Source organism: Rutidosis leptorrhynchoides, chromosome 2 (genome assembly GCF_046630445.1).
Source record: "Rutidosis leptorrhynchoides isolate AG116_Rl617_1_P2 chromosome 2, CSIRO_AGI_Rlap_v1, whole genome shotgun sequence".
Taxonomy (NCBI): Eukaryota; Viridiplantae; Streptophyta; class Magnoliopsida; order Asterales; family Asteraceae; genus Rutidosis; species Rutidosis leptorrhynchoides.
The window spans coordinates 312,197,849-312,209,270 of NC_092334.1; the positions used below are offsets into that span (position 1 = coordinate 312,197,849).

At 34.3% G+C, this 11,422-nt stretch overlaps 1 protein-coding gene and 1 pseudogene across 1 annotated transcript; both read right to left on the bottom strand.

The window, feature by feature from the left end:
- Positions 1 to 4,983: 4,983 nt before the first annotated feature.
- Positions 4,984 to 6,596, bottom strand: LOC139888757 (probable protein phosphatase 2C 13; annotated as a pseudogene).
- A 3,014-nt stretch (positions 6,597 to 9,610) lies between these two features.
- On the bottom strand, positions 9,611 to 11,119 carry LOC139888758 (probable protein phosphatase 2C 49). Its single transcript, XM_071871746.1, has 2 exons — positions 11,012 to 11,119; positions 9,611 to 10,540 (listed from the first exon to the last, which is right to left on the bottom strand). The coding sequence occupies exons 1-2, from the start codon at positions 11,117 to 11,119 to the stop codon at positions 9,611 to 9,613; spliced, it is 1,038 nt and encodes a 345-aa protein (XP_071727847.1).
- Positions 11,120 to 11,422: the final 303 nt, after the last annotated feature.

An 11,422-nucleotide genomic window follows, 5' to 3' on the forward strand; every position in this document is an offset into this window, starting at 1 on the left:
CGGAGGGAGAAGTTGTTTGCTAAATTCTCAAAATGCGAATTTTGGCTAAGGGAAGTGCAATTCCTTGGCCATATTGTGAACAAGGAAGGGATTCAAGTAGATCTGGGGAAGATAGAGACGGTAAAGAGTTGGGAACAACCGACTACACCTACGGAAATCCGAAGTTTTCTCGAATTGGCCGATTATTATCGTCGGTTTATCCAAGACTTTTCTAAAATTGCTTCTCCATTGACAAAGTTGACAAGGAAGAATACGAGATTCAATTAGGAGAACGAGCAAGAAATTGCTTTTCAATTGTTAAAAGAGAAATTGTGTCAAGCTCCGGTCTTAGTGTTGCCGGATGGTGTGGAAGATATGACGGTTTATTGTAATGCCTCATTAAATGGAATCGGGAGTGTTCTAATGCAAAGAGGTAAAGTCATCGCTTATGCCTCTCGAAAATTGAAGGAACACGAAAAGAGATACCCGATACATGATCTTGAATTGGCGGCGGTGGTACATGCGTTGAAAATTTGGCGCCATTACTTGTATGGTGTCAAGTGTACGATTTATTCGGATCACAAGAGCTTGAAACATCTTTTTGATCAATGAGATTTGAATTATCGTCAGATGGATGGATGTGGTAAAAGACTATGATTGTGAAATACTTTATCATCCGGGCAAGGCGAATGTGGTCGCGGATGCGTTAAGTCGAAAGAGTCAACATCCGGCAATACGATTAGGATTGTTACGTATGATAATTACTAACGATTTTCTCATTAAGCTCAGTGAGATTCAAATTGAAGCTTTTGTTAATAACAAACATGAAGAACGAATTGTAGGGCAAATGGAGTCTATTCAATTAGGCCCTCACGGGTTGTTGTCCTTTCAAAATAGGTTGTGGGTACCAAAGATGGGGGATTACCGAAAGGTGCTTCTTGATGAAGCGCACAAGTCAAAGTATTCCATTCATCCGGGTGCAACAAAAATGTACCTCGATTTGAAGAAAGAGTATTGGTGACCCGGAATGAAACGTGATGTGGTTAAATATGTTGAACAATGTGTTACGTGTTTGCAAGTAAAAGCCGAACATCAAAAACCTTATGGTAAATTGGAACCTTTAGAAATCCCGAAGTGGAAGTGGGAGCATATTACCATGGATTTTATTACCAAGTTGCCGAAAACGGCAAGAACCCACTTTGATACTATTTGGATGATCGTTGATAGATTGACGAAAAGTGCTTTGTTTCTTCCTATTAAAGAAGCAATTACATCGGAGGCACTTGCAAAAATGTGCATTAAAGAGGTGATATCGAGACATGGCGTTCCCACGTCTATCGTTTCGGATCGGGACACGCGTTTTACTTCTCGAATTTGGAAAAAGTTTCATGAAGATATGGGTACGAGAGTGAATATGAGTACGGCGTACCATCCTCAAACGGACGTTCAAACCGAACGTACGAATCAAACATTGGAGGATATGTTACGGGCGTGTATTATCGATTTCGGTGGTAGTTGGGATGAACACTTGCCTTTGGTGGAATTCTCGTACAACAATAGTTATCATGCTAGTATTGGAATGCCACATTATGAGATGCTTTATGGGCGTAGGTGTCGAACTCCGATTTGTTGGGATGAAGTGGGTCAAAGGGAAATCGGGAGTACCGATTTGGTTTTAGAGACAAATAATAAGATCGAGATGATTCAGACTCATTTGAAAGCGGCTCAAGATAGACAAAAGTCGTATGCCGATAAGCGTAGGTGACTTTCGTGTATGAATACCTCCAATCGATCCCATAAAGCACCCTTCTCTTGACTATTTTGTGGTCCATATACATTAATCATGAAAAACGTAGCGGTCGAGTTCACCCAGTTACCTTTGACAATCACATAATTATGGTTGCACCAAATCCTCTCTTTTTTTTAAATATTTCAGATCCCATATAAAAATGATATCACCCGACCGACCCAGCGACAACGAACATGCATAGTCGAAAGAATTTTGTTGATTTTGGCCACGCAAATTAATTGCTTCAAATTTTTTGTCCGTGTGGTTTTCCGTTAATTTTATCTCTTGTCGAGTTTGAGTCAAATATATACGTTAAATTGTGTAAAATGACCAAAATAATATTCTTCGCAATACAAACGACAGTACGATTGGTTCATCACACAATTACAACAGAGTTAGAAAACTATAATTAACTATAAATTAATCCTTTTTTCTTGATAAAAGCAATAAAATCAACAAGGCTACCATTCAAGTATAATACTTATATGGTTACAACCAATGCGATTACTTTGTATGTTTGGTAGCTATTTATTTCCAATTCACCTGAACCATTCTGCCAAGCAAAACAAAACTAAACACACGACGTTGAATAACTGAATTCTATACACAACTAGTTTAGTGATCCGTGAAATCACGGGTTTATTGAAGAAACATATTAAAAGAACAAACAAAGAATTCCTAATAAAATTTCATTAAAAAATGTTACATAAATGAGAAAGGGTCTATGATTTAAAAGAGAAAAAGTCTATGACCAAAAGGTATACTCTATCTTTTACAAAGAGTATATTTACCTATCTGTAACAATACTAGACAACTGTGTACAATGATAAGAAGCAAATGCAACAATAGCTTCCCTTCCTTTGCCCCCTGCAATAAAAGATTTATATTAACAATGACCAAAGAATTACTACTACGTAAAATGACGAAATGATCAGTATTCAATGATATGTTAACGTTTTGAAAAGGTAGAACCGAAGATACATATGTTTATGTGGATTTTCATCTATCTTCCATTTTCCATCTTCAAGTTCCACCACTATGAACCACCTTCAATCTACAACAAACACCACGTAAACATACCAAACAGAGAAATCGGCAATAATTGCATTTGTTGTTAAGTCCACAACTCAAAATATATAACCATCGATAGATAGATAAAATATAAGTGGTAGTGTGAAATGAGTTAAGTGATGAGAGATTCATAAATATATCTTTGAACTTAAACAACCACATAAACTACGGTTCAAATCCCATGCTATCCTTTTGTAGAAAGGATATCAAAAAACATGTGACTCTGTTATTAAAATGAGAGTTGGTGTTTCAATGATATGGGCCAAGTAGAACTGGACAACAACCCTCCATAACATCAATTATTTCTACAAACCTCTTACAAATGTATTTTATAGATGATGCATGGTAAGATTTGCTGTCAAACATGGCTCTAAAAGGTCATATAAACTTTGAAGGAAAAAAAAAACAGTTATAAGAAATATACATAGAACCTTTTAGCAGGATATGTTCTTTTACTAAAAATCAAAGCGAGATTCATGATACAGACTACAATAACTATAGTGTTAGTTAAGCAATATACATAGAACCTTTATATATCGTTGGTAAAAGATAGAGAGAGAGTGCAACTTACCTGTTGTAAATATTATCCTGGCTAGGAAAATTTTCTCCATGTTCTGTCTCAATACCATTGAACAAATGCCATCAAGTAAAAAAGAAATATTTCAAAACTTCGTCTCGATGCTTGTAAACAAATGCCATCAAGTAAAAAAGTAATATTTCAGATATAAGGGTTAAAGGCATTATTAATTTCAGGATTTCTTTGATGTTTTGTGGCAATAGGTTTTAAGGTGTATAACATACAATGTCTTTGATAAACAAAGGGAGCATGTTCAGTCTCTATAGGTAAAAGTACAAAGAAAATCAAAACAAAAATAGTCATTAAAATGATCCTTGAATCATAATCATATATCTCAAAACAAACATAACCTTATTATCAATACAAAATTCATGGCAAATAGGGAAACACGGATGAAACATGACGTAAGAAAATATAAGAAACAAAAGATGAATAAACTACCCGTTTAACTGAAATAAGGTGTTTGTGAATAAACACAAACTTCCAAATCATTAGAAAAAGCATGGACATGCTGCTCAACACAACTAAGTTAAAAAAACATTAATTAAATATCATGTATATGAGCTCAAATTCTTCTAAATAGTAAATGGATCTGATTTTGTACCTCAAGAGCAGTCAAGCATTCACTTCTTTTTTAGGTAGACATTTCATCAAACACCTTGTACGCATCATGTTGATGTTATAAAGGAAACAAACTGACGCTTCAACCTCATTCTTCATCTACCGTGTAAGCTGTAAAATCAAAAATCGTTCACAAATATTATAATCATCGAAGATAAAAATTCAGTGTTGCTTGCTCCAAAAGATGACATCTTCATGATGGTTATCAATGGATGTAATTAATTTAAATTTATTCAAAATGATGACGAAGTAGGAAGGTACGTAAACACCAAACAATAATCATACATTGTCTTTTATAAGCTAAAATTATGCTGCTAACATTTACCTGAAATTATCAGCAGGATGAGACTTGCGAAGCACAAATTCTAATGCCAGCGAATTATATAGCTTCTACTAATTTAGGGCTAAAAATACCAGCGGCTTAATGGTTTCGGCGGCTTGATACTCTGTATCAAAATCTCTCGAACAAAAAATGGAGACTTTACAATTATGAATCTTATTACCTCATTACCTGACTATATAGAAGACAAAGAGAGATGAAAATAAGAGTGCAAAGAAAAAATAAATAGAGATTCACCAGAGAAGTAATATTAAAAATGAAGATAAGCTAGTGGGGTGATAGCTTGTTGAAGAAGCTTTTATTTTATCGAGAAAGTAATCAGATACAAAATTTGAATATTTAATATTAATGGGTTAGTTTTTCAACCAAATTATTTGATTTAATCAAATATTAAATTAATGACATAAGCATGCTTTTTGTGAAGACCATTTTACAATACTAAGAAGCATGTGTTACAACTCATAGAAGCACATGCTTACCTCAGTTTAAACTCCCAATTAATAGATAGAATAGATGTTAAGATCGATCTTCTAAATAACAATATAACATCCTTCTTATAAGTTGCATATAATGATGCGTCTATCACGCACTTCTTCTTTAAAACAACTATTGTCCACGTCTAAATTTTGGTCGCCAAGCCTTAGGCGGCTCAATGTGTGAAGTAAAGCAAACCACAATCACAGTTAGATTATCAATCGCATGACGGCCCAACGCTTGATTTACGATCTCCATAGCACACCTTTGAGGCTCATTATTCTTCGATAATTCACGTTGTACAATTCCCACAGCTTCTTCATTCGACATCACATCCCAAATCACGTCACATCCAATTATCATAAACTCATCATCCTCACTCAACTCCATATGTCCCATCTCCGGTTCAGCAATCAAAAGCGACCCTAAACCGCTAGGTGACTTCAAATACCAATCTCAAAGTGTTTGTGTTACACGTATACAGTTCACCATTTAAGTATCCATCCTCAAAGTAACCACCTAATTTCTCCACTCTTTCCTTTTATTGTAAATAAGACGACCTATGGTCATTAGACATATGAATAGCAACGCCTTTTCTAGCAACAACCACACGAGAGTCGCCAACCTTTGCAACTATTAAATGTCGGTCGAGTATTAAAACGCTTAAAGCTGTGGTACCACAAAAATCGTTGATACTGCATTCGTCAATCAGAGCTTGGTCTGCTCTTAAATAAGCTTTGCGATGATAACCTTGTGTGGTGGTTGTTTATTATTCGAGAAACGTAATGTGATGCTGTACAGTGTCATTAATGTTTTAAAAAAAAAATGTCGGGTTAAAGACGGGTTGGGTTGTTTCACAGTATAACGGGTTTAAGGTTATCACCTATTCATGAGCCGACATTGCACATTCTTAGATATGTAACTGATGAAATCATAACACGCACTTGCTTTAACCGTATTCGAATTACAGATTTTATCTCTATCGCTTTCCTTTATTTATCTTTCTATCTTAGAAAATTAGAAATCCCAAATTTATCTGAAACTACTCCTTAGAAATAACAAGTCTATTAATAGTTTACTACTACGAAAGGTTCGATTATGTTGTCTTCTTAAACGAACGACTCTAGGTCATACTTTTTTCTTACTCACCCATAGGAAGGAGTAGTAGATTTAGGCTCCACATACTATAAATTTAAGACCCGGATTTCATGCTGATAAACCTCGATAGACGGCTGACGACAGGGGCAAAAGTAGTAAGGCACTAGCGGGGGAACCCGCCCCTAGTGGATTCGAAATTTTTAGTGCAAAAATTTGGATTTTTTATGTTGCCCCCAGTGGATTTTTTTGGTCCAAAAGTCTTCATATTTTGCCCCCAAAACCTACATATTTTACCCAAAAATCTCAGTATTTTGCTCAAAAACCTCCGTATTTTACCTAAAAACCTTCATTTTTTACTCAAAATCTCCATATTTTACCCAAATCCATATTATGCCCAAAAAATGCTACGGTTTTAAATTTTGTTTTGGCCCCTGGTAAAAAAAAAATATTTTGTTTCCGTCACTTGCTAGCGACCTAACGACACCGCCACAAAATAAACCGTTCGTTTTGGCCACATCACCAGACCCAACGCCATTGATTATCAATAATCCCCCGACGAACGTAAACCTCGAAATGGTAGTTACACTTTCTGTTGCTGCCCTCGATTCCACACCCCTCGCTACTCCAGCCATTCCTTCCACCACCATCGTTACCGCGCGCCTTCCCAAATATTGCTAACAGTGTGACAAACTTTGAAATCACAACCAAAAGCCCACTTGTTCTCGTGCTCAAATCAAGTCACAAGTACAAGCCACCTAAATTCTTTGTTCTTAAAACACAACCTGAACCACCATGGAAGCTTTTAATACTTTCCATTTATCTACAACTATTTCAAGCATCTTATGAACGACCACCCTCGAAACTACCATGAACCACTTTTAAACTTTGTGGACAAAATTGATTTTCAAATGGTGAGGCCGGCCCGGTATAGAGATTAATGGTTCATGCCTGTTAAAGCAAAAAAGCCCATCAAGTATTAATATAGAGCATCTGCATAATAAGAGAATGAATTTTAGCATATGTTTTTTGAAGGGGTCTTCTCTAATCCATGAAATGCAAAAGCAATCTCCACGATACCAAATTTCATAAATTCATGCTAGTATTTTATTTGTTAGTATTATTTCCGTTTTGAATGCGAGTTAAAAAAAAAGTTTTGATCTATTTTGTAAAAAAAAAGAATTTTTTTCGACATCTAACATTGAAGGGTTGTTCCTTTTGTGAAAGTTGCTTCTTTTAGCGTTCGGGTTTTATTTAAAAAAAAAAAGTTAGTAAAGTGGGGGTTCAATTTGTATTTTAATAAAAGTTAGGGGGTTAAGTTTGTGAAATTTGAAAAAAATTTGCGTATAAAGTGGGAGTTCGATTTGTATTTTAATAAAAGTTAGGGGGTTAAGTTTGTGAAAATTGAATATTAGTAAAAAAAAAAAGTTAGTAAAGTGGGTGTTCCATTTGTATTTTAATAAAAGTTAGGGGGCTAAGTTTGTGAAATTTGAAAAAAATATACGTATAAATTGGGGGTTCCATTTGTATTTTAATAAAAGTTAGGGGGTTAAGTTTGCGGAAAGTAGAAAAATGAATAGTACTATTCATTTTGCCTATACCTTTTAGATATAGGTATATAATATATAATTTGCTTAATTTAATATTAGGTATGAATGAAAAAGTGATTTAGAATCTCTCTTTTATTTCTTAGGAGTTAATGATCGATTCGAAGAAACCGTATCATCCAGAATATTTATTATAAAACTAAAATTTCATTCTAGTGCAATATAATTTTACGACATGTAAACTACGAAGAATATTTTTCCTTTTTATTTCATACTCGCGTCGCCTTAAATTAACCCTTATATATTAAAACACATGAGAATTTATGTTCACGCTACAATCGGTCCTTCAAATTCGACTCAATTTACACAACAGCCCCTTAAGTTTACTAAACATATAATTTTATTAAAATAAAAGAAACTAATTCCCCCGAATTTATAACGGGCCCTATCTTCTCGCTCGGTGCGAGTTAAATTTTTCCAAGACCACCGTTCAACTCGAAAAAGTCTCACGAACCCAACGTGACTAACTATATGCGAAACGGACACTTTTTAAAAAACGCTTAACACAATGACAGCCCGTATCTTTCTGTTCGCCGCAAGTTAAATTTTTCCGACAACACCGTTACACTCGAAAAATTTTTATAAACAAAACGAAACTAACTACGTCCGAAACAGGCACTTTTTAAAAAACGCTTAAGACAATGACATCTAAAATGGCGCTTAAGACATGAGCCGTTTTCCCCTCTATAAATACACAACACTACATTAAATATGAATACATATGCCGAAAGCCCCCGCCGCATCGCGCGGGCCGGATCCGGACTAGTTTTGTTGGTTTTGGCCATCCAATTTTTTGTCCGTATAGTTTTTAAGTAGTTTAACCAACCTGGCTTTGCGCCGGTTCTTCACCCTTGATTAACATTAATTACATAGCTAGTTATTGAGAACTTAACTATTAATCATTTTTTTTGTTTTATTTTCCGTTTTGTCGAGGAATGACCCAAAATAGTTATGTGATTGATTTGTAATAAGTGTGAAAGTAATTATTCATCATTTTTTATTTTAGTTTTCGTCTTGTCGAGAGAAAAGACCCAAATGCTCAATAAATAAAGTGAGACGTACATAACGATATTCAATAACAATAAATAATAATGATAATACTAATAATAATAATAGTAATAATAATAATAATAATAATAATAATAATAATAATAATAATAATAATAATAATAATAATAATAATAATAATAATAATAATAATAATAATTTTGAATACTTTTTAGATAAGGAGAGATTGTGTGGTGGATTTATAGTGAATGAAAAGTATTGTGGTTAAATTAGAAAGTGTGAGAAGTATGTGGTAAATTTGTGAAAGATATAAAATTAAATATTATAGAGTTTGGGGTGAAATTGTAAAAATCAGAAGTTTTGTGGCAAATGTATGAGACATGTGAAATAGACTATTCATTTAGTCTATTTCTTTTAGATATATAGTATACTACCTCCGTCTCATTCCAATAGTCCACAGACAAAAAATACGCAGTTTTAGGAAATCCCACTAACTTCATTTCTCCACCAATGAAATATCTTCTCTCTCCAAATCCACCAATGAAATATCATCTTTCCTTTCTATTTATGGAAGTGGACTATCAGAATGGGACAACTCAAAATGGAATACTAGCCTATTGGAATGAGATGGAGGTAGTAGTATAATATTCCACATTCTGTCATTCCTCCAAATCCAGTTAAATATCCCCGTTAAATTGTGTAAAATTACCAAAATAATATTCATTAATAACCACAATACGATTTAGTTCATCACCATCACAACAGAGTTCAAAAAATGACTACGGTAATAGATATTACAATCAAGAAGACTATCATTCAAGTAATTGGTTACAACTATTTCATTACTAGCTTAATTAGTATGCTGCTTAATTGATAGCTAATATTTACAATTTATCAGAAACCGACTCTGCCCAAAAAGCCAAACAAATTTAAACATTAAGCAATAAATGAATTCTATACACATTGTTAAGATCTTCTATATAACATCCTTCTTATAAGTTGCGTATAATGATGCATCCATCTATCATGCACTTCTTTAAAATGTACAACTATTGTCCTCGTCTAAATTTTGGTCGCCAAGCCTTAGGCGGCTCAATGTGTGAAGTAAAGCAAACGACAATCGCAGTTAGATTATCAATCGCATGACGGCCCAACGCTTGATTTACGATCTCCATAGCACACCTTTGAGGCTCATTATTCTTCAATAATTCACGTCGGACGATCCCCACAGCTTCTTCATTCGACATCACATCCCAAATCCCGTCACATCCAATTATCATAAACTCATCATCCTCACTCAAGTCCATATGTCCCATCTCCGGTTCAGCAATCAAAACAGACCTTAAACCATTAGGTGACTTCATATACCAATCTCCAAGAGCACGTGTTACACCAAGTTCTCCATTTAAGTATCCGTCCTCAAAGTAACCGCCTAATTTCTCCACTCTTTCCTTTTCTTGTAAATAAGACGGCCTATGGTCATTAGACATTTGAATTGCAACGCCTTTTCTAGAAACAACCACACGAGAGTCACCAACATTTGCAACTATTAAATGTCGGTCGAGTATTAAAATGCTTAAAGCTGTGGTACCACAATAATCGCTGATACTGCATTCGTCAGCCAGAGCTTGGTCTGCTCTTAAATACGCTTTGCAATGATAATCTTGTAATTCTTTTAATAGGGAGTCGTCTACTAGATCTGGTTGTGGTAAATTTGACTCATCAAAGAATAATTTCAGGGCATTATGTTTAACATATGAGGATGCTTCTGACCCTCCATGACCATCAAAGATTGCATAGAATGAACCAGCGAGAGGCCACTTGTATTTATCACCAAGAAGCATAGATAGATCATCGATTTGGATGTGTTCATCTTCGTTTACTCTGCGTCCTCCAATGTCTGTGTGACTTCCTGACCGTACGCTTGGACTGAACTTCCAACCTACATTGCTATTTTTGATGCCAGCAGAATTCGTAGCCTATATATAGGAAAATAAGTAAGTTTTAATTAGGAACTTAGTCCATGAACAAATTTCGTTAAATCATTAGTATATACAACATCCATATATAACATATTAAATTACCCACATGTTCATTAATTACAAGGAAAATTCAACAATGAACGTCATTATAAGTTTCACTGGAAAGACTAGTTATATAGCATAACAAATTAAATTTTGAATTACCATTAATTAATTAATAACACAAAAATATACCTTAATCACACATCAAGAAGGAAATAGAAGTTTCATCAAAAAGATTTGTTTAAATTCCAAGTTACCATAGGTAAGATAGATATTAACACGGTTGATGATTTATTTTTATTTACTATTTATAGATAAATGTAACGTTAATACATATATACATTATAAATATACAAGAAAGAATACAACATGCATAGTAACAATACAAGCGATTAAACGATCGAATAAAAAAGATAAAAGACTTACCAAATTTTCTGAAACCAAAATAGAGTTGGCATTGGAAAAGGATAAACTATCGTTTTTGTCGCTCGCCATCATCATCATCATCACCTTCTCGGTTGCTTCGACAGCCATCTTCCGTTCGAGTGATGCATCTAACATGATCAAATCAAAACACAAAGTATGTAGAACTTTTTCAACGTAATAGATTACTGAACTTTTTCAACGTAAGAGATTACTTGGGAACTGAATTTGGTATTCTAAGGAAGTAGAAGAAATTAACTAGGGTTTTTTTTTTTTTTTGCGTAATGTATTTTGTTGTGTATACTTGGAATGTTGTTACGTATATATAGTAAAATAAATTGCGTGCCGCGCAAACTGCAACGAATCCAGATAAAGGCGGCAAGTAATTATCATATCTTAGATTTTATTATTAGT

What these genes read in the sequence shown, in the direction of transcription:
- LOC139888758 (XM_071871746.1), bottom strand. Translation starts at nt 11,119, where the DNA reads ATGGCTGTCGAAGCAACCGAGAAGGTGATGATGATGATGATGGCGAGC. An exon ending in TTTTGGTTTCAGAAAATTTG is followed by an intron (nt 10,541 to 11,011) that starts GTAAGTCTTTTA and finishes TCCTATATATAG; the next exon opens with GCTACGAATTCTGCTGGCAT.